Genomic DNA, 21219 nt, shown 5'->3' with positions numbered 1-21219 from the left:
CAAAGTTCCTGTGTGTGAGAACCTGTTTGAAAAAATAAAAACATTCACTAACTGACAAACTATCTAGTAACTGATGCCAACATCAGCAGCACAAGCTGTTGATGAAGTTCCAAAACTGAATAATGCATAACATTCTCAATCAAACCTGTAGCCGTTTACAAGAAAGGTTAAATTGAGGGCAACTGGACTTCTTCTGAAACGTCATCTACAACCAAGTCCAGTTGCTCCCGATTCAACTTTTCTTGGCTAACCATGACCTGGACGAATCTTTTTACAGATGTGTAGGTTTGTTGTAGGTTTCTCTTTACAGGGCTCTGCTTCCAGCCTGACAGGAAGTTGACTTGTATGAGCCAATAGAAGCCGAGCAGATGAGCATGTCCTCAGCCATTGGCTGGTTCAAAAGGGAGGAGGAAATTTAAACGCTAACGTTGCGAGTCGCGCGGCGCTTGCAGTTTAACCAGTGTCGTTGTGGGAACAGACGGTAAGCTGCTCTGCAAACCTTATTTGTTCTTACATCCGTTATTGTAGTATAGGTTTACCGGATTTACAAGTAGATTTAGCAGCATTTAATACGAGTTAAAGGATTTATGCTAACTAATGTATGAAGTTATAACGTAAGGTAGTCTGTTGTTTTCCACCGGAAATGCTAACGTTAACTTAAATTAAGCTAAAACAGCTCGTATAAAGATAATAAAACTCTCATTCACTAACATATTTACATTACACGAGCACTTTACATTTTCTTATCGAAAACATCTCTTGTGAGGCTTTCACCGTTCGGTAACGTTATGTCTGCAACTTAAGTTACTATAGCTAATATCACATGTCTGAGTTAACAGCTAAGGTTAATGTTCGCTGGAAAGGGACTAACGTTAACTAAATCTCGAGTTTAACTGAACTCAGACGTTAAATTACCACAGCTGTTAACACTTTAGATAACTGAAGCTCACTGTGTTGATTGGTGTCTAACGTTAGTTCATGTGAGTTGTTGACCTGAGAAAAATGGCCGAAAGCAACGGAGACGCTTCTGGTTTGTACGAGTTCGATGCCCCGTCGCAGGTGGTCGACCTGAAAGAGCTGCAACACGCAGAAAACCAGGACGAGTGGTTCGGTAAGTAATATTTACTCCTGACTGGTGTTTAGTTCAAGGGGAAGTGTTGAGGACGGAGTCTTTGTTTAGCTTAACTTGATTTACCATCAAACGTAAAAGACGCTGTCCTGCTGCCGTCTGATGAGTTAGTGTTTTATCCTTTCTGTGCACTTTGTGAAACTAAGGTGATGTTTGCACGAACAAAAGTGAACATACAGGGAAGTGAGTGGCTTGAAACGCTGTCAGTATGACAATAAATCCAATGTACTTACACGTTTGTTTTTTTTTAAATTGAAAACATCTGAACATTACAAAGAACTAACAGCTGTGAAGGATGTCCAGGAAGGATGAGAGGTGGTTTGTCAATATATTCAGAAATCAGCAAGCTGTTGAAATTACAACCACACTGCACTGTGCATATTTCATTATTTAATGAATTACTTAATTTCTTTAACTTTTTTCTTTACAAACTCTCAAGTGTGAAATGTTTAAGGGTGGTCACTATCTGTGCTAGCAGTGGTTTGAGATTTTTATATAAAAAGCAAAACAGTTATTGATGATTTGAAATGGATCGTATTGACCTTCTCAGACGGTCCCTAACGCCTCCTACAGTAACAGGCGAATTGGACAGACGTTCAGTGCTTTCAGACCAAAAGCGAAGCGAGCGTTTGGGGCTGTGACTTTACAAACTCAATGCAAAGACGCGTAGAGTCGCGAAAAAGGGGCGGGGCCGGTGTTGTGCTGAATTCTGCCTGCAGAGAATTGCACGCACCTCGCGGGTGATACGGTCATTGATGCTGAGAAAAGGGGTGGATGCAAATCTCGGCAGGTAGCCTACAAAACTTGAAATGCCGAATTATGCATCCACCTCTTGAGGTCCTTTTCAGACACTTTGCTGTGCTCATTGATCAAATGGCGTTATCACGACATTTAGTGAATGTCAAGTAATGGTACTTCTAAGTGTATTAAAATATTAAAGACTCTAAATGTTAATAAAATGTATACTTCGAATCACTTAACACCATTGACTGGACCCCACAAAGAATATTAGCGTTTAAAAGCAGTATTTGGAGGTGCATGCCATTCTTGGCACTCAGGCAAAACTCGGCATAACACCAGCAACGTGAAGGCAACCCAAAGGAATTTGCGTGATGCTGAGTCGCGATAGCCTATCGGTGATGAGATTGTCCGTAAGTCACCAACGGCTTCAGAGCGTTGTGTGGAGAGGGCGGGCAGAGCGGGGGATTGAAAATCTGCTGGTGGCTGAGAGCTGCTAAACTTGGGAGATGAGCAGGGAGCAGTGCTGCAACTATTGGACAAATAAACACCCGTAATCGGTCTGGATTCTGACAACTACGCCGTTTACTCGCCGGAGGAGCTCAGAGTTAACTGCTTTTATTAAATTAGCTTATGTTTTTGTGGTTTCAATATTGATTTATCTTCACTGGAGCTTCTCAGCAGCTAACTTCCGTGCACACCCGGTTCCAGTGGTGTTGGCGTCGTTAGCTCTGTTGGACTACGACTCTTTATTTATATAAAAACCATACAATACTTGGAGAAAACGAGAGGTCTGAATGCTGCATAAAGTATGCAGCAGTTTCTGTGTTCCACCTTTTCACTGTCTCATAACTACTTTACAGAGTAAACACCAGAGGCATTGCTGCAGGCTCAAATGCTAAGAACATTGAAACTGATAATGAGAACTATACTACAGTGGTGCTCTTGTCCTGAAGAACATGTCAATTAACCTACCATCAAAGAATATGTAAAATGAGTCAATCTGCTTATCTTGTCTCTCACCTGCAGAACAACAGGCCATGGGCACAGAAGGTCACCTTAAGACACCTTTGAGACGTGACCGGTCCTTTAGGAGAAGCGATGTGCCCAACCTGCCACGGGCCATCGTTACCCCTCTGCTCAAGACAGACGTGGACTCTGGTTAGTTTCTTTGCGTTATAGATGATTCCTAAGGATACACTAAAAATCCTCGGGAGCAAATGCTAAATATGTGCGTTTCCATCAGCTGGTTTGGAGCGAATAAACCAGGCTACAGCAAGCGTAGTTACGTCGGTAGTTGACATTACACGTGGCTGTAATAAACAAGACATAAGGGTTCCAAACCAGAAACAAAACCAGCTGCATGAACCTGAGGACCGTTGATCTTATAAAAATAGAGAGGTCTTCAGGAATGCGTTTCAACCGGGCAAACTGTTACCAGCCATGTCTCTGCACGTTATGGGACTATTCGGCAAGAAACAAACAGCGGAAACGGCTGATCAGAAGTGAGTTAGAACTTCGCTACATAAGAACTTATTCGGCAAGTGTTTCAATCTCCCATTTAGCACAAACTCTTTTTCGACAAAGGCAAAAACCACCTCAAGCGAGTGTAAGCTTTTGGTTTTTTTGGGCAAGATTAAGGATTTTATTTTGCTGGTTCATTTTCTAATGTTACTGCACCAGTACATGAAACTACTAAAATATAGCTTGTTCTCAATACTGCAAAAATATATCCTATTAAAATATTTCCTTGCATATTTATTCTAGATGCACAGCAAACTAACCACTATAATTTAATACCATATTACAAACCACAAGTTAGCAAAATGTTACGTTATTTCGCACCATTATATTAACGTTTTTAATGCCATGTATGTGAGCAACTCATGTACCAAAGTTTTCCCAGACTTTCGGAGTTCATTAAATTTTCCCAGTTGGGAAATACTTTTCCAGATTGTTCCAGCACCACATGGATTCAGTGTAAATATAGACAATATGTGTAGGGCTGACCGTATTTCTCCTGTATCCTAGTGAGCTTTATGGTGTCAAATGTTCCTCATGACTTGCATAACGTGAACCCATGTGGACTATCAATATTCCAGGTCCTAGCACAGCCACATCTCCACCTTCTAATCTGGTCACATCCTGGGGAGATGGAAGTCCCGCCCAGACTGGTGCCCGGCGAAGGACTGCTGTAAATCAACTCCCTGCCCAGCCACGCAGGTACGTTCCTCTGACTGCTTACACTACAGTGACAAACTGTCTAAAAATGCTGCCGTTGGGCTGCATGACATATCAATTTTTACTGATTCATAACTACAAAACCTCACCTGATTGTGTTGAGTCTCATACAGTAATTTTCTTGTGTCCATAATGGATATTATAATTAAGAAATTATTAAAATGGTAATCTCTATTCTGAAAGTGGCCCCAGTGTACTGAAGCTGAGTCTACTCATCAGAGACCTGGGACCTTTAATGTCAGTGGCTCAGGTTTCTGAGCCACTGACATCTGAAGGTGGAGTCCTGATTTGGGTTTGAGGACTAAACATTTTAATAAAGCTGAGGGAGGGGTGTTTTAAAAATTGGGGCGGGGGGTCTAACAAAAGGGTTGCATCATGGGGAAATGCAGGATGAAGTGTTCTGGGGATGTGTCTTATACTTGATAACTTCATAGTGCTAATACACTTTCCCCATTTATTCATTTTAGGGTTTCAAAACGTAAAGAGGCAGCCAGCGGTGCAGTCATACCCCCGTCAAAGAAATATAAGAAGTAAGTGTCTTGACTGTCCTGTCCTTCACAGCAGATGGTCTTTGCTTTGATAGGGTCTCTTTATGTACAAGCTTTCTGTAAAAGCCCCTGTTGTGGTTGACCTTTTTGATTTAAATGTTGTTTTAGGAGTCCTGTTGCCCAACCAGCGCGAAAATCCAGTAGTGTTCAAAGGAGGCCGCCTGAGGCCCGGACTATGGCCAAGACCCGGGCAGCAGTTGCTGCAAACACACAGTGAGTCCACCACCAGTGCAAACAGTGCTCCTCAGCCTTGTACCCCTGGAACGAGGGGGGGATGGGTATGAATTATTGTCTTTTTAAAAACCTGAAGCTGCTAACAATATCTGGTAATGTCTTTGACAGTAATGGAGAGTGGGATTTGAAATTGGGTAGGATACTTGCACTAGGCTGAGCTGGAAAAGCAGGTTAAAGCTGTCTTGTTTCTGGTTGTGTCCAATAGGCCAAATAGCTCTGTAGAACAGGAAATGGAGCGCATCAGGACCCTCCAGAGGGAAGTGGCTCTGCATCGTAAGAAAAACGAGGCGAGCTACAAAGCTGCTCTGGCTGGCAGTGAGTAAATTTTCCTTCATTTATGTGGAGCAACGTCAATGAAGTGCTGGCTAACAAGCTGTTACAGTTTCAAAAGATCTGAAAGGGTCACTCTATATTTCAGTTCCACCACCAAAGAAGACAGTCCTGTCCACGACCGTACCAAAAGAGTTCTGCTTTAACACAAACACGCGCTCAAAGATCACCATGTCATCCAGCACAGTGCACAAGGAGGTGGACTTCATCACGCAGCTGCGTAAACCATCCTCCCCAGTGAGTAGTTTGTGCTTACACCCTGAAGGTGAGACTCAAGTCTGAGGCCAAGCTGTCAAACCCAGACTACAGGAAGTTCCCTCGGAGTGAAGGCTGTTGCTGCAGAAGGGGCTGGATTCAGATTCTCTTGCGTGTACAAACCACTTCTCCAGTGAATTTAAACCATTGCTGTTCAGTTTGTTGTGCAAGTATGTTGTAGTTTAAGTATGAGAGCGAGAGGACGTCCAAATGTACATATTGACTACATGAAGCCTGCACCTAATGCTCACAGTTGTCACTTTCTGTTCAGGCCAAGGCTGTGAGAGGTGCCACAGTGCCCAAACCCTTCAACTTGTCAACCAGCAGCAAGAGAAAGGTGGACGAGCCTCCTGCCTATGTGTCCATGGCTCAGCAGATCGAACGCTACCAGAAACAAACCCCTGACCGATACCACCTGCGCAGCCGCAAGAGTCAAGAAAGAGGTGAGCAGGAGACATTGCAGTCATCTTACAGGAAGCTTCAGGTGTTTCTGCCTGGTGGGGATTAAGTGTATGACAATGCTACTATCTGTCAGGGCCATCCCGAGTAAAGTCTGAGCACATGAAGCTCACACAGCCTCACACCCCAGAGCTGATGACCCGCCAGAGGAGCCGCCCGCCCACCGTGAAGAGCAGCTCTGAGCTGGAGGCTGAAGAGGTGGAGAGGCTTAACAAGTAAGAGCTTTACTGTACACCTCATCTTGTACTGTATCCCTCCTTGCCTTCTACCAGTCAAGCAGCAATGTGCACCTGGAAATGTGGCTACCTGTAAAGGCATAAAGTATCTGACTTTAAACACCCATCCAAAAACTCAGTCCGTAGCACCTTCCTGTAGGAATCAAACGGTGAATTACCAGGGATTTTAACTGCCTTTTTTTTTTTTTTAATAAATCACAGGTTTAAATTCAAGGCCCTGGAGCTGAACAAGAGAATCCTGGAGAGCGCAGAGGGCCTGAAGAAGCCGGCTGTGAAGGAGCCCACCGTACCTGAAGGTTTTGAGCTGCAGATTGAGAAGAGGCTCCAGGAGAGGCAGTCTACCAAGAAGCCTCAGGAGGAAGAAGAGAAGCCACATGCGTTTAAATCCCAGCCTCTGCCCAAAAAGATCCTGGAAGGAGTCGTGGTGAGTTTAAATCTGCTGCCAACAGTTTGGTATCTAATCCAAGGATTTGCACTGAAACTGGTTTGAGTGACTGGAAGGTGAAGGTGGTTTCATGTGACTTTAGTAAACGTTTCCTCCTGTCAAAAGGGAGTACCAGAGAAGAAGTTTGTGCATCCAACTGTGCCAGAGTCTCCAGCTTTCCTACTCAAGAAGAGGATTCATTTGGAGCCCAAGGTTGAGGAAGTAAGGACATGTGGCTCAGCCTTTTCCCTCTACCCCCCCACCCTCCCCCTTGTGCACCACCTATAACTTGGTGTCTTTTCTGCTCAGGTAAAACGTCCCTCGCCTATCAAGGCCCCCCCAGTGCCTCATTTCGGCCTCCCCTTCCAGCCCCGGCTGCAGGAGAACCACCACGTGGAGGTCTGTCCTTTCTCCTTTGAAGAGAGGGAGCGAGAGAGGAGGGCGCTGAGAGAGAAGAAGCTGGAGGAGAAGAGAAATGAAGAGGTGGAGTCATACTTCCAGAATCTGTGAAGCTAAACAGCACAACAAAACCACTGTTAGACCTCTTGTGTTTTCCATTCTTTCCAGGTACCACAGTTCAGGGCCCAGCCACTGCCGGACTTCAACACCGTGGTCCTCCCAGAGAAGAAGAAGCTGGAGCCGACAAAGCCCGAGCCGTTCAGACTGCAGCTGGACGAACGGGGAGCTGTGAAGATCAGCCGCTGGGAGCAGATGGTACGCCGGGATCTGCCACTGACTCTCTCAGTTCCCAACAACGTCTCTAGCTTGGACTCAAACGTGACCTCTATGCCTTGCAGGTAAAGGAGGAGCAGAAACAGCAGGAGGAAGCGGCGCAATTCAAAGCCAGGCCCAACACAGTCACTCATAAAGAGCCTTTCCAGCCCAAGAAGGAGAGCCGGGCTGCAGTGGGTAAGACTACGAACGTGCCCCTGCTGTGCTGACACCTGTGAGATACTGATGCTGTTAACATGCTAAATACTGACCCCTTAAATGGGGTTCCAGCGCATTTTCTCCCACGCCGCCAGGAACGGCACAGAGTAGCTGAATAACTCTGGTGTTTTTGTTTAATCCCGTGAATGACTCTTTTTACTTCTGAGGAAATGACTGAGCCTTTTAAACAGCTGCTCGCTGCAGTCCATAATCAAACAGGGAATAGGAAACATTTGTTGGACTATTTTCTGTAGCAGATGAATCCACATGTGGTGTATTTCAGGCACCAGGATGTCAGACACGAAATCTTTAGCGGCTCTTTAAACTTGACTCATCCAGTGTATTTGCGTTGATGTCCTGCCATCCTGATGTGCAGTAATGCACACGTGGTGTCTGTTGGTGCAGTTTAGCAGCACGTGTTTGTCACACAGAAGTCATTGATTTAAAAACGAGCTCAGTCACATTGGGATTCATCTTTCGGCCCCAGTTTTTTGTTTTGTGTCTGCACATGGGATTCGTGGACAATAAGAAATGTAGACTAACACCAGATGTCTAAAACTGCAGGTCATATGATCCCTTGGGCCATGTTTAAGTCTTAGAACTCCATAAAATGAGCTATAGACTGATGTTTCCTCCTGAGATTTCAGCTTGAGGGAGAAACTCTATGATGTGTGAGACAGTCTGTGGAAACTTTAGTTTATCTATCAGCATTATTTCAGTATGAAGTGTTCTGAGTGGAAGCATTGAAGATTTTACATTGGTGTTTCCTGGTGAAATGACACTTATTCACACATTGTAATGTAGCCCTGCTTCATGTTGAATATGTAAAAGCTCTGAAGGTGCTTCAGCTTCCTTCTCGAAGGCTGAAGCGTTCTTCAGCGTTGTCACTCACTATTCTGTCTTCACCGTCTGCCACTGCACACTCAGAAGGCATTCCTCCTTCTACAGTGGTGGAGGCCTTCGAGCTGTCAACAGAGCGCCGTGCCCGGGAGCGGCAGGAGTTAGAGCAGCTGGCCAGCGAGAAGGAGGCTCTCAGGGCGATGATGGAGGAGCAGCAGAGACGGGAGGAGGTGCAGAAGGAGAGAGAGGAGATCGCCAGACTGCGGCAGGAACAGGTAACTTTATTTTGAAAAGGAGATTCATGACTGAGTTAAAGTCAGTTTGAATATTTAACCACTGACTGCTGCTCAATGATGCACGAACTGCTTCATTCCTGATCCAGAAAGTGCCCTCCTGTCCCATTCATAGCCACAGTTCTCGCATCAAAATGAGCAGTGAACTCATAAACTGGTATAAGGGTATACCTCGATGACTAGCTGCTGCTCTAGCTCCCTCGGTGTAACTTTTAATCGGAGTGGGAGCCTGCGATTGGCCTCTCCTTCCAATCTGCTCAGTTTATTTCTGACATGTCTTTAAACAGTCTCTTTAAATAAGCAGCTTCTGCTGGTTTTATCTGTCAGGTGCCACGTAGATTAGTGTGTGATGACTGTTAGTAGTTATGGTGAGAGTATAATTGCTCTTTAAGATTTCAGACTAACTATATGGTGAGGCAGAGTGGACTCTGCAGGCTTGAGTCTGCAGCCTGAGGTAAAGTCTGACATCTTCTCCTCCTGCAGGTTCACAAGGCTCAGCCCATCAGGCACTACAAACCTGTTGCAGTCAAAAAGAGTGAAGTTCCTCTCACCATCCCCCACTCACCCAACTTCTCCGACCGCTTCAGACTGTAGACGGCTCAGCCCGCTCTCTAGGAACCTGCTGTTTACTGTTTTTCGGCAGCAACCCTGACATGAACTGTGTCCTCCTTCAGCCGGTGGGGAGGAAACTGGCTGTAAAGATGTAAATAGATTGTCTTGTATTTGAAATGACTGTCTGTTCCATGTTGAGCTTTAGATTTTAACCCTATGGTGTATATTCTTTCTCCTCTTTATAATAACTTTTACTAAGAACTTTTTACTTTTAAAATAAAGTTTTTAAATCTTCCTAACAATGGTGGACGTTTATTTAAAGGCACCTTTTTAAACTTGGAAAACTCAAACTTGTGTTCTGATGAGAAACCATTTGTGGTTAATCTGCAGGCTCCAGGTTCAGTCTGTCGTCAATTGAGTTGATCACATATTAGTTTTTCTCTATACTTGGATTTCAAATACGTTGGACCAGTAGTCAGCTGGCTTTGGGCCCACACCACATGGAATTGGTCTAAACTCTGTAGGAATTGTAAGTGAAGTTGTAGAAATGCTGCAGTTTCTAAGTCAAATAGGTAGTTTTATACAATTCAAATATTAGGAGTTCAGTAGTGATCACATGTCACAGTTGTTCAGTTGCTTGTAAGACTAATCTTTATGGCCATTATTGTCAGATGAAGACGTTAAACCAGTGTTCAGATGCTCTTCAGTTGGGTTCTGTTTTATTCAGGTTGTGTTTGAAGCGCAGTGACAGAAACTGAGCATGTTACACTTTTACAAACTGACCTGGAAACATGGAATCACACAATTTATATATTGCAGATGCAAGATAAATCTGGGAGTGTTGCTTTCTGTCAAATAAAATGTACAAAAAATAAATAAGTGTTAGCAGGCTTTAGAGAGAGTTGGAGAACAGCAGAAACGGTGAAGTAAAAATACAACATGTAAGAAGGACGAGTCTATGCTGGACTGGTGGTTTCCTGAGAGAAGTCCAGCTCAAGGCATTATTGATACACTCCAGACCGACCAGAACCAAACATGGATCAGCAGCTGCACCACCGAAGCTGGTGGCAGGCATCCTTTTCTCCTACAGCTGGTGATCAGACAGCTGTGACCTCTGAACTGACAGACTGACGCCTGAGGTGACGTTTGTACACGGCCTGAACACTGCTACATCCAGGTGACATCATATTCACATCAGGAAGAGGAAAACATTATTCCAGAATTTAAATGAGAACTGGGTCTAAAGTAATTCACTTAACTCGCCCCTGACGGGACACGAGACTTTGACGCCCTGTCTCCTTTCACTCAGCTGTCGCAGCTCGCCACCACATTGTATTGGGCCAACCTTGCTTCCTTGCAATGTCAAAGGGACTTAAAGTAACACGTCCATTTTCTTGGAGAAACTTATGGTGCCTGTTTGCTGGTCACAAACACTTTTAAACATGTTAGGTGTTACTTTGGACCAAGTTCTCCTCCAACACATGTTCTTCCACTGAGCACCTGTGTTCATGTTTCACACTGCAGGTAATTCTTTCAGTGAGACAGAAACAAAATCATTTTGGACATTAAAACAAGCAAAGAGGGGGATGAAAAGAACAAGAGAACAGATGGAGTGATGAAAAGAGGAAAAGCTAGCGAGCAGCTGTGACGCTGCAGGATCAGGGTGTCCTGGTTGGTCTGGAGAAGTCGGTGATGCATGCTGTCTTTGGGAGTTCAGGGATCCACAAAGGACACGGCGATGTACCGGACACCACTGGTGACCGGCAGGCCTTCGTGGTAGTGGGTGAGGCGGCCCGGGTGCATGAGGGCCCAGCCTTTCCGAGGAGACTGAATGGAGCAGTCATAGCGAAGAAACCTGCATCCACCACCCTGAAAACACAACACACATTACCATCGGACTCCTGAAGGACGGCTCGATTCAGCCATGTTTCCTGTCATCCCACATTTACACTGCTCAAAAAAATAAAGGGAACACTTAAACAACACAATGTAACTCCAAGTCAATCACACTCCTGTGAAATCAAACTGTCCACTTAGGAAGCAACACTGATTGACAATCAATTTCACATGCTGTTGTGCAAATGGAATAGACAACAGGTGGAAATTATAGGCAATTAGCAAGACCCAATAAAGGAGAGGTTCTGCAGGTGGTGACCACAGACCACTTCTCAGTTCCTATGCTTCCTGGCTGATGTTTTGGCGGTGCTTTCACTCTAGTGGTAGCATGAGACGGAGTCTACAACCCAGACAAGTGGTTCAGGTAGTGCAGCTCATCCAGGATGGCACATCAATGCGAGCTGTGGCAAGAAGGTTTGCTGTGTCTGTCAGCGTAGTGTCCAGAGCACGGAGGCGCTACCAGGAGACAGGCCAGTACATCAGGAGACGTGGAGGAGGCCGTAGGAAGGCAAGAACCCAGCAGCTGGACCGCTACCTCCGCCTTTGTGCAAGGAGGAGCAGGAGGAGCACTGCCAGAGCCCTGCAAAATGACCTCCAGCAGGCCACAAATGTGCGTGTGTCTGCTCAAACGGTCAGAAACAGACTCCATGAGGGTGGTACGAGGGCCCGACGTCCACAGGTGGGGGTTGTGCTTACAGCCCAACACCGTGCAGGATGTTTGGCATTTGCCAGAGAACACCAAGATTGGTAAATTTGCCACTGGTGCCCTGTGCTCTTCACAGATGAAAGCAGGTTCACACTGAGCACATGTGACAAACGTGACAGAGTCTGGAGACGCCGTGGAGAACGTTCTGCTGCCTGCAACATCCTCCAGCATGACCGGTTTGGCGGTGGGTCAGTGATGGTGTGGGGTGGCATTTCTTTGGGGGGCCGCACAGCCCTCCGTGTGCTCGCCAGAGGTAGCCTGACTGCCATCAGGTACCGAGATGAGATCCTCAGACCCCTTGTGAGACCATATGCTGGTGAGGTTGGCCCTGGGTTCCTCCTAATGCAAGACAATGCTAAACCTCATGTGGCTGGAGTGTGTCAGCAGTTCCTGCAAGAGGAAGGCATTGATGCTATGGACCGGCCCGCCCGTTCCCCAGACCTGAATCCAATTGAGCACATCTGGGACATCATGTCTCGCTCCATCCACCAACGCCACATTGCACCACAGACTGTCCGGGAGTTGACGGATGCTTTAGTCCAGGTCTGGGAGGAGATCCCTCAGGAGACCATCTGCCACCTCATCAGGAGCATGCCCAGGCGTTGTAGGATGTACATTACATCAAAGCTGGATTGGCCTGTAGTGTGGTTTTCCACCTTGACTTTGAGTGTGATTTCCATTGATAATATTTGTGTGATTTTGTTGTCAGCACATTCAGCTATGTAAAGAAAGGAGTATTTAATGAGATTATTTCATTCATTCAGATCTAGGATGTGTTATTTTAATGTTCCCTTTATTTTTTTGAGCAGTGTATAAAGCTGAGGTTAGAGGAGGTTCACGAGCAAGTTAACTTCCTTTTCCACTGCAGGAACTTATAAAACTGCTGCATAACCTGGACTGAAACATGACCATGACCAAATTAAGGATCTTACAACTAGATAGGGCTGGACGGTATGGCCAAAAATGTTATCTCAATAAAAAGTTTAATCTTTAAAGTTTAAAGGCTGTTTTTTGCTCATATGAAGCCGGCTTATATTAGAGATGGCAGAAGATAACTCGTGTTCACCTGCTGTCTTGATCATTTCAGTATAAAGTTTACTTCCACAGCACTAATGTCACAATCAGCTCTGTGCCCAGAACACGTCCTCTTTCACTAATCACTTCCACTCACCGTTAAACTGCTGTCACTTCCTGCACAGACATTTCACATTAAAAACCTTCAAGCACCTCAGTAGGCGTAATCCCCCTCTTTCCTTGTAGGCTTTTATTGTGAAAAACCCGAGTTGACTTCCACAAATTGCAGCTTTAAGTGGAAGCAACAGCAAAAAATTAGTGAATGAAAATAATATTAGTTTTAAAAAGACAGCTGATGCTGAGGAAACAGATATTACACCACAATTGATCTGCTTTTATTAATTCATGCAGTGTTATTCTATTATTTTGAGACTTTAGGATATGTGTATTTGTGGTTAATGGCTTATAGTCATCAGTGAATATTATCAGTGATCAAATATGATATATACTGTCCTTTAAAGATCACATAAAATCACAACCGCTGAACACGTGACAGACATTATATATATATATTATATTATTATATATATATACTACATTATATAGACATTATAGAGATTATATACTTATATATATATTCAGCATAAACCATTAACACTGTGGACTAACAGCTGATTGTTTAGTCTGGTCTGTGGAGGATGCAGGGAGACAACATGGATGCTACCATGAAAACAAGGCTCCAGCTTTCTGTGTCATGCAAAGAAGACAGACTCACAAACACAGAGAGGACACACGAGGAAACAGCAGGATGTAGATGTACATGCTGGGAACGTGATCCGACCCTGACTTCAGCACCGTGCTTTATGAAAACACAGCGTTGTTTATCTACGCTCTTCATGTGGACACTAATGTCTGCAGCTGGACGTCTCTCTGTGGTCCAAAACATTCAATGTTTTATTCACTGAGTCTGTAAAGTTTCCTGGAAAGACGTCCACAGTAAAATAATGGAAACACATGGAAAACTGCCAATAAAGCTTGTGATAATAAATGCATAGAGAATAAATATGTTCTTGTCTTTTCCTTGTCTGTATGGTTTCTTTATTCTCTCCAGGAAATGACTGACCCATGAAATAAAAAATGTGTGGTATGTTCTCTGTGTGGTGGGGAAAATCCACCTTAAAAATGTTTATGTTTATATCGCTTCTTTTCTTTTTCTTTTTGAGTTTTACGGAGTAAAAGTGAGCCAGTCTCTCCTGAACATGACAGGACGCTGACACTGAGCCACCGAGTCAGACATGTTAAAACCTGCACAAACTCTCAGTAGGACCCACATAACATCTCGTTACTTACTCAAATACAACTGGAACTGTTTCATGTGACGCTTTCCAGTTTATGGAAACAGCTGCCAGTGTTTTTACCAACAGATATCATCTGAACAGCACAATGTAAAGTCTGATTTGATTTCCCCATCTCTAATATAAACAGCTGCATGCATTACTCTATGTTCGGTGTTGGAAATGTCAGGCTTCTACCAACCTCCAAACACACTCACCTGGTAATCAAGGCCCCTGTGATTGAGTGCAATGTTTATAGTGAATGTGGAGGCGTCGTGGTGCGGTCTCAAAAACGGCTGCTCGTCTGGCTTATACCTAACTACAAAGGCCAAGTCAAAGTGAGCCTGCAAACACACAGACAGAGAGAAGTCATGCAGGCATTCGCATAGAAAAGTTCACATGTACGCCCTCGCAGCTCCTGCTCAGGACAGACAAGCATCAGCCCGGGTCACTTCCAGAGAGGGAGCAGAGAAGCAGAGAGAGAGAAAATGGCTGCAGGGTCACGTCCTGTAGCTCCCACCACCTGCTCCTCATTTACCTGGTAGTCAACGCCTTTGCTGTTCAGAGCTATGTTAATAGTGAAAGTGGAGGCGTCGTGGTGAGGGGCGAGCAGGGGCTGCTCGTCAGGTTTGTACCTCACCACAAAGTTCAAGGGCGTGGCACACTGATGAGAGAAGACATATTGGTCAGCAGAGCAGCGATGAGAGGGCGTCTGCCTCTCATGTTACAATACATTACTCACTTATAGTCCAGAAAAGGTCAAAGACAAAGCCTCTGATCATTTATAAAACATTTCAGAGAGATCACCTTGTTAACTGAGTCATAAACGTTTATAAAGGCTGATGATATCTAAATCTCATGTTCAGACCCAAACCAGCTCTGAATGCATCTGTAACTCCTCCTCTGTGGAGAGCTCCGCTGTTGTCCACAAACTAAACGTTCTCTTAAGAACATTCACAAACTTCACCAGATTGCATCTATACTTTCCAAAGTCCAGTTCATGTCCAGTACCCAGAGACCACTCAGCTGTCTGCTCGTCTTAAAGAAGTTCTCAAATAAAATCTCAAATCGACATGGAGAGCTGAAAGAAGCCGGCGTTTCTTTGACCCCGGCTTCTGTTAGAGATGGGTCTTTGTTCCCAATGTCTCCTGTTCTGGAAGAATATTCTGCCTGCTGCTGTTTTAACTTGCTGTTGATGCAAACTCATAAATTCCTACAGGCTTACCTTTGGTCCTGATACATTCAGTGTGATGTACACTTCCACTGTCCGCTCTCTTTTCTAACAGGGATACTGTTCAGCTACTGTCAGTGAAACAAAATTTCCTGGTCTGAGGTTTCAAATTGGAAGCTGTCCAGCGGCTCAAGGGCGAAAAATTCCTCCCTCTGCTGGTAGGCTTTTAATTTGGAACAGTGCAGGAAGTGTTGAGCATCTTTGACAGTATCTCAGCAGAGATAAGCAGAGCATGTAAACAGTATTTCTGTATAAACCAGCAGAGTGGAGACTTCACTGCTGTGGAAAAGAACCTTATGTTGAATTTGCTGGTGTGAGCTGGTAATTCCACCACTCAGAGTTTATTTCCACTCTTTATTAGTAACTTTGGATCCATTATTTGAATACATGAGCATATTGAGCATTTCCCCCCCTTCAAACACTCAGACACCACCTGGAAGAAGATGTGGGCCAGTTAGCGTTAGCAGCCACCACTGCAGGGTTGTAACGTTCAGTAGCAGCTAACCCAAAGGAAAGATTTGAGCTTCTAGAGCAGCAGAGTGGGTTTCACATTAAAGGACGAGTTTGGGTGTCAGTACAGGTTTTGCTTGCTGTAATCAGTCCTCCTGTTCCTAATGACCATTAAGAGATCGTAACGTGCTCTCCGTGTAACTGTGCTTTCAGACCAAACGCGAAGCGAGCGGGGGGCGGCGTCAGGCGTAGCAGAGGACGCTCTGGGGATTAAAACGATTTATCTTCACACAACGTGCTGCTGTGTGTTTTTGGTTCCACTGTTGTTCAGAGCTCTGGGGCACCCATATTTATCTAAAAACCTGACAAAACTGGACATTGCTTGGAAGAAAGTAAGTGAGGAAGTAGAACTACCTGGTAAGTTCAGACAATATGTGTCTTGTTACTTGATACCAGCTGTTGATCAAAACTCCATTCAGAAAACCAACGTTTTAAAAGTCGTTGTCCTGGCATGTTGCTGACAGACCAGAGAAAGCATGAATTCATACGTTTAACAAATCTGCATCATGTTGTAGTTATTTCTGCATCAGTTTGATCCGTTTATTGAAACTAAATCACAACAAACATTACTTTTTGTTCATACACCTGTAGTAATCACAGATCATTGCATTGTGTGAACACTCGAGTAGTCCAGCAATGAAACTCACGCAAGGAAAGCGGCGCGAAGATTAAAATTTTGGTCTGAATGAGTGTTGCTATATAAGCACAAACTGAACTGAGTTTAGACAGCAGGACAACCTCTGCTTTTGAAACCCTAGATGCCCAAAATAACTCCTCCCACTTTGCTACTTTACTGGACTGACAGGTGCACTCTGGGAAATGCAGTACAAGCACGACTGAAATGTCTGGACACAAAGTAGGTTACATGAGTCAGTCAGTTTATAGCAGTCATAACTTCAGGAAGCAAAACTTCTTCTTAATCTTCAGATGATGTCCCTGTTAGTATAAATTACCGGGAGACATTATGTGACTTATTTTCATCTCATCATAATGTGTGGCAGCAACGGTTTGGACTTGACGTGTTCACAAGTCTTACCTTGGTGTAGTAACCAGGATACATTTTCTCTGTAATGGGCGCCACGTACTCCAGCAAGAATTTGTGCCACTCCTTTTCATAGTTGATCTGATTCATGTGGATGTCGACCGTGGGGACATTCTCATAGCCACCCTGGATTCTAGTGTCCTGACAAACAGAAAAAAAGCTCATTAAACATCAACAACAAACATCACTGATCAGTTCTTCAGGCTGCTGCGTGATGTGCACATGTACAACGCCGTCAAATAACAGTAACAGCTACTTATTATTACTGATGATGCAAACCAAAAGAAGCAGGACAAACAAACACTGTATGCTAACATACCTCATTACGTCCTCCTGACCACTTCCCAAAGTGCTCCATTTCTTCAACAATGTGGTCACAAGCCAGCTCAGTGAAAACTGGGAACCAGTACACATCAGGACACGGCTGGGGGGGCAGAGGAAGACGTGTTTAACCACTGAGTTACACACATACATTCAGTATATTTAGAAGGACCACAAAAGGACACAGGAGTTGAAAATGTTGGTGCAGCGACTGAGTGTGTCTGCATGTCCAACTCACAGTTTCAATCAGCTTGTCCTTCATGATGCGAGTGTAGTTCTCATGAATGTAGCGCTCTTGCCAGTCCTGAAAGAAACACACACACACAGCATGTTTGTTTTTGTTGTTCTGCCTCCACAGCAGCTTCTGCAGTTACATGATGATGTTCTAGGTCTGGTCTGGATGAAGCCACAAAGAGAAATTAACCTGAATTTAGAGTAAGACTCGTGCATAATCATGTGCTCAGGCTTGGTTTCAGCTTCCAAATAATTTTCTCCTAACCATGTACAGGTACATCACGGAGCAAACTAACAGCTGGATTCCACCAGCCACGGTTGCGACACGGTTTTGTTCTGTCCTCTGCGTGGATTGAAATCCCACTTGGAAGGATTTCAGGAGCGAAGCCAGACGTTACTGACTTGCAGATTCTGATCATTCGTGGTGCTTTTGTTAATTAAGCTACTTAGTGAAAAGGTTTCTTTTTGTGTCTGTTTTAATTATGTTTATTGTTGATTCACGATCAGGATTCTGCACAGGGTGTTTTATTTTGAAAATTGACCAGATTCTCTATGCAGATTCTGTGTCGGACTTCCTGCTGGGTTCATCTGCTTTGTGCTACTTGATGCAGCTTATGAACAATAGACTCGCGGAGAGCTGGGACGCTTCTGAAACTCGTCTGGTGGAATCACAAGCAATCACAGCCGAACATGACACCGCCACACCCGGTGGGATCCAGGCTTAAGAAGTTCATGATGTGGAATACAAGAAGTTTGAAACAATAAATAAGAAAACTGATCTGTCTGAAAACCTTTTTGAAGGAAATACTTTTTCAACATTTTTTTAACATGTTTGTGTGTACGTTAACAAAACTGTAGTGCTTATTTTAGATCAGTGAGGTCTCACTGCAGCCTCTCCAGCTTCTTTATACAAACACTTCTGCTTTCACTAACATTTTATTATAACCTACCACCACCACTATCACTACAACAGCTACTAATATCAAGTTGATGTTGATATGATACTGATATCTCACCACTGGGTTTTCAAAGATCTGCCACAGGTCATTATGAAGATGGCCGCTCTGATAGTTTTCTGTTGACAGGATACGACCGAAGGTGTGCATGTTTGTGACATGCATGAAGATCCCCTGCGAGAAAAGATTCACCACAGGTCAGATATTATTAGAAACTTCATTTTTCATTAGGCTGGAAAGTTCCAGCAGGATTGAGTCAAAACTGAGTGAAACTCTCCTTTACATGCTGTGGCTTCTAACAGCTGTCCCTTATCTGTTGTCTCGTACTGACCTTGCTGCGAAGGCTGAAGCAGAAAGCCATGTCGGGGTCTAATAGGTGAGAGGTAAAAAGCTCGTAGTCTGTGAGCTCTGATCGCAGGAGGCCGGCCTTCACCAGGTACACGCTGGACACGTACGGGACGTTCCACACACCCCTGAAGAACAACACAGTCTGAGACACAAACCAACGCCAGGACCAGAGACGGGACTCCCAGTCTCATCCGTTTCATCGTATTTATTAAGAAGCTCCACCTTTTCTGATGCTGCTGATTAGAACTGAACAACATCAGAGACGCTGTTTTTATTCACTGATTTTTTCCATTTGCTTCTACTTTCCTGCACAGACGTTCACTGTGTGCCTCGTGGGTGGGCTTTTAGTTTGATACAAACACAGGAAGTGTTGAATCTAACTGACAGTAGCTTAGTGGCCAAAAACACAAGAATTGGAGAAGAGAAAGTCAGAGTGCTGATTATAGTGACTGCCCCCCCCCACCCCACGTCTCTTTACTTTTATTTGTTCTGGAATAACTGATAATTAATGATCACCGCTGTTAAAAGACACTAGTGCACCCCACCAGTGTAAAGCTGTGTGGGCAGCTGCGTCTCTGTCTCGCCTTTAACTGCTAAACATCCCTCTGAATTCTTACGGTACCGACGTATTAGCAACGTACACTCTGCGTCCTTGAACTATGTCCACGTAGTCCTCTGATCTGGCGTAGTAGCCCTCAGCGCTGAGGGCTCCCCAGAAGTTGCTCCACAGGCGACCAGATCGAGTTATCATCGGTGCCACAACCGGACTGAGGAGCAGATAAAGGAGTGTTAGTATATTTATATGGCTACAGACACGCAGCAGTCCCAGCACCTCACAGGGTTATTAATCATAATTAATTTATGATAAAAATACTTGCAGGTTTTGTTCAATGAGAATTTTGAGTGTGTTCTCGTTCTGTAAAACCACTTCGATGTCCACGCTGAAGAAATATTCACAGGCCCCGTCCTTCCGGCACATGTCACTGAGAAGAAGCAGAGACACTCGGTGAAGAACAGGTCAGGCACACGCTCTGTTCCAGCAGACAGACACGGCTCACAGGAAACTCACAAGCCCAGGTTTCTGGAGGCGGCTCCGTCCATCTGCTCCTCTGGCCCGACGAACTTCACATCCTGATAGAGGCTCCCATGATCCTTCAGGAAGGAGCTGACCTGAGGCTCGTGGTGAACTTCCTGCAGGGAAAAGAGACCCGGGTCACTGCAGATATTACGGTTAACTACAGCAGAGATTCCCAAAGTGGGAGGTGGGCCTGTTTCAGGGGAGGCTCAGTGAATGGAAGTGAAAAAATATTACATTAGATCTCAAAAGGAGTTCACTTAGAGAAGCCTAAATGTGTGAGAGAGTTTAGAGATAAAGAGTTATGGGAGAGATATTTCCCTGTCTTTCTTTCTTTCCCAGACAGAAACAGAAAACACCTCAGGACCTTTTTTTATGTATTTGGTTCCATCTCATGTTAAACAGCAATATTAGGCTGTCTTGACTCAATTGTCAAGATGTCCGTGGGGTCAAATAACATGATCATGATCAGGAGGCATACAGGAGCGAAACTCAAGCTGGGGTAGACAATTTATTTCAGATGCATTTTTTGTTTTCGTTGTTGAAATTCTCTTTACGTCCCGACAGCAATCAATAAATCAAATGCTCAAAAAAGAAAACAAATCCGCAGGACTGTAATCAGCACAGTCAATCATTTTATTCAGTCCAAATGAAATGATCACTGGCACTCACCGCCAGGAAAATGTGTTTTGGAGGGAGGTCTGAAGGTGTTTTTTCGTTTGCATACTTTCATAGTGAGTGTTACAGAAACGTGAGAACCGTGCAGATGTTCTGTCAGAATACAGAACTAAAGAAGTTAACGTGCTGTCGTTATTGTACCATGTTTATTATATGGTCTGACAGTTCGGTTTGTGTGTGTAGGTGTGTGCTGGCGTTGATGTTGATATTGACCCACTGTGTAAGAAAATACTAAAACAAAGACGGTTAGCTCCATGGTATAATACTGAAACTTGCAAATTAAAGCAAATATCGCGGAAACTTGAGAGGAATTGGCGTTCCACCAAAGTGGAAAATTCTCGTTTAATTTGGCATGATAGTCTTAAAACTTATAGGAAGGCCCTCCATAATGCCAGAGCAGCGTACTACTTGTCATTAATAGAGGAAAATAGGAACAACCCCAGGTTTCTTTTCAGCACTGTAGCCAGGCTGACAGAGAGTCACAGCTCTATTGAGCCAAGTATTCCCATAGCTCTCAGTAGTTACGATTTCATGAGCTTCTTTAATGATAAAATTCTAGCTATTAGAGACAAAATTCACCAAGACCTGCCCTCAACTGGCACCGACTTATCTCTTAACTCAGGAACCTTAGAAACAGCTGTAGAACCAGATACATGTTTAGACTG

The 21219-nt window shown here is 44.4% G+C and overlaps 2 protein-coding genes across 4 annotated transcripts; one reads left to right on the top strand and one right to left on the bottom strand.

Moving 5' to 3' along the window:
* Positions 1-331: 331 nt before the first annotated feature.
* On the top strand, positions 332-9504 carry tpx2 (TPX2 microtubule nucleation factor). 3 transcript variants are annotated; one of them, XM_046055993.1, is made up of 17 exons: positions 332-481; positions 976-1111; positions 2897-3028; positions 3970-4090; positions 4576-4638; positions 4765-4869; positions 5096-5205; positions 5309-5457; positions 5747-5918; positions 6011-6149; positions 6372-6594; positions 6721-6816; positions 6904-7077; positions 7162-7308; positions 7392-7503; positions 8473-8639; positions 9141-9504. In XM_046055993.1, the coding sequence occupies exons 2-17, from the start codon at positions 1003-1005 to the stop codon at positions 9249-9251; spliced, it is 2130 nt and encodes a 709-aa protein (XP_045911949.1). In that variant the 5' UTR covers positions 332-481; positions 976-1002; the 3' UTR covers positions 9252-9504. The 3 variants fall into 3 exon arrangements, with proteins under 3 accessions (XP_045911949.1, XP_045911948.1, XP_045911947.1); XM_046055992.1 differs by having other exon boundaries at positions 8455-8639; XM_046055991.1 differs by having other exon boundaries at positions 8452-8639.
* Positions 9505-9900: 396 nt separating this feature from the next.
* Positions 9901-20609, bottom strand: LOC123975030 (procollagen-lysine,2-oxoglutarate 5-dioxygenase 1-like). The gene is made up of 12 exons (XM_046056121.1): positions 20549-20609; positions 19871-20069; positions 19680-19784; positions 19443-19568; positions 18785-18926; positions 18514-18627; positions 17502-17567; positions 17262-17366; positions 16937-17083; positions 14698-14823; positions 14378-14503; positions 9901-11078 (listed from the first exon to the last, which is right to left on the bottom strand). The coding sequence occupies exons 1-12, from the start codon at positions 20607-20609 to the stop codon at positions 10923-10925; spliced, it is 1473 nt and encodes a 490-aa protein (XP_045912077.1). The 3' UTR covers positions 9901-10922.
* Positions 20610-21219: the final 610 nt, after the last annotated feature.

This window comes from Micropterus dolomieu, linkage group LG08 (assembly GCF_021292245.1).
Source record: "Micropterus dolomieu isolate WLL.071019.BEF.003 ecotype Adirondacks linkage group LG08, ASM2129224v1, whole genome shotgun sequence".
In the NCBI taxonomy this organism is placed as follows: domain Eukaryota; kingdom Metazoa; phylum Chordata; class Actinopteri; order Centrarchiformes; family Centrarchidae; genus Micropterus; species Micropterus dolomieu.
The sequence above is the reverse complement of the archived record's forward strand: the minus strand, read 5'-3'. Positions and strand labels throughout refer to the sequence as shown.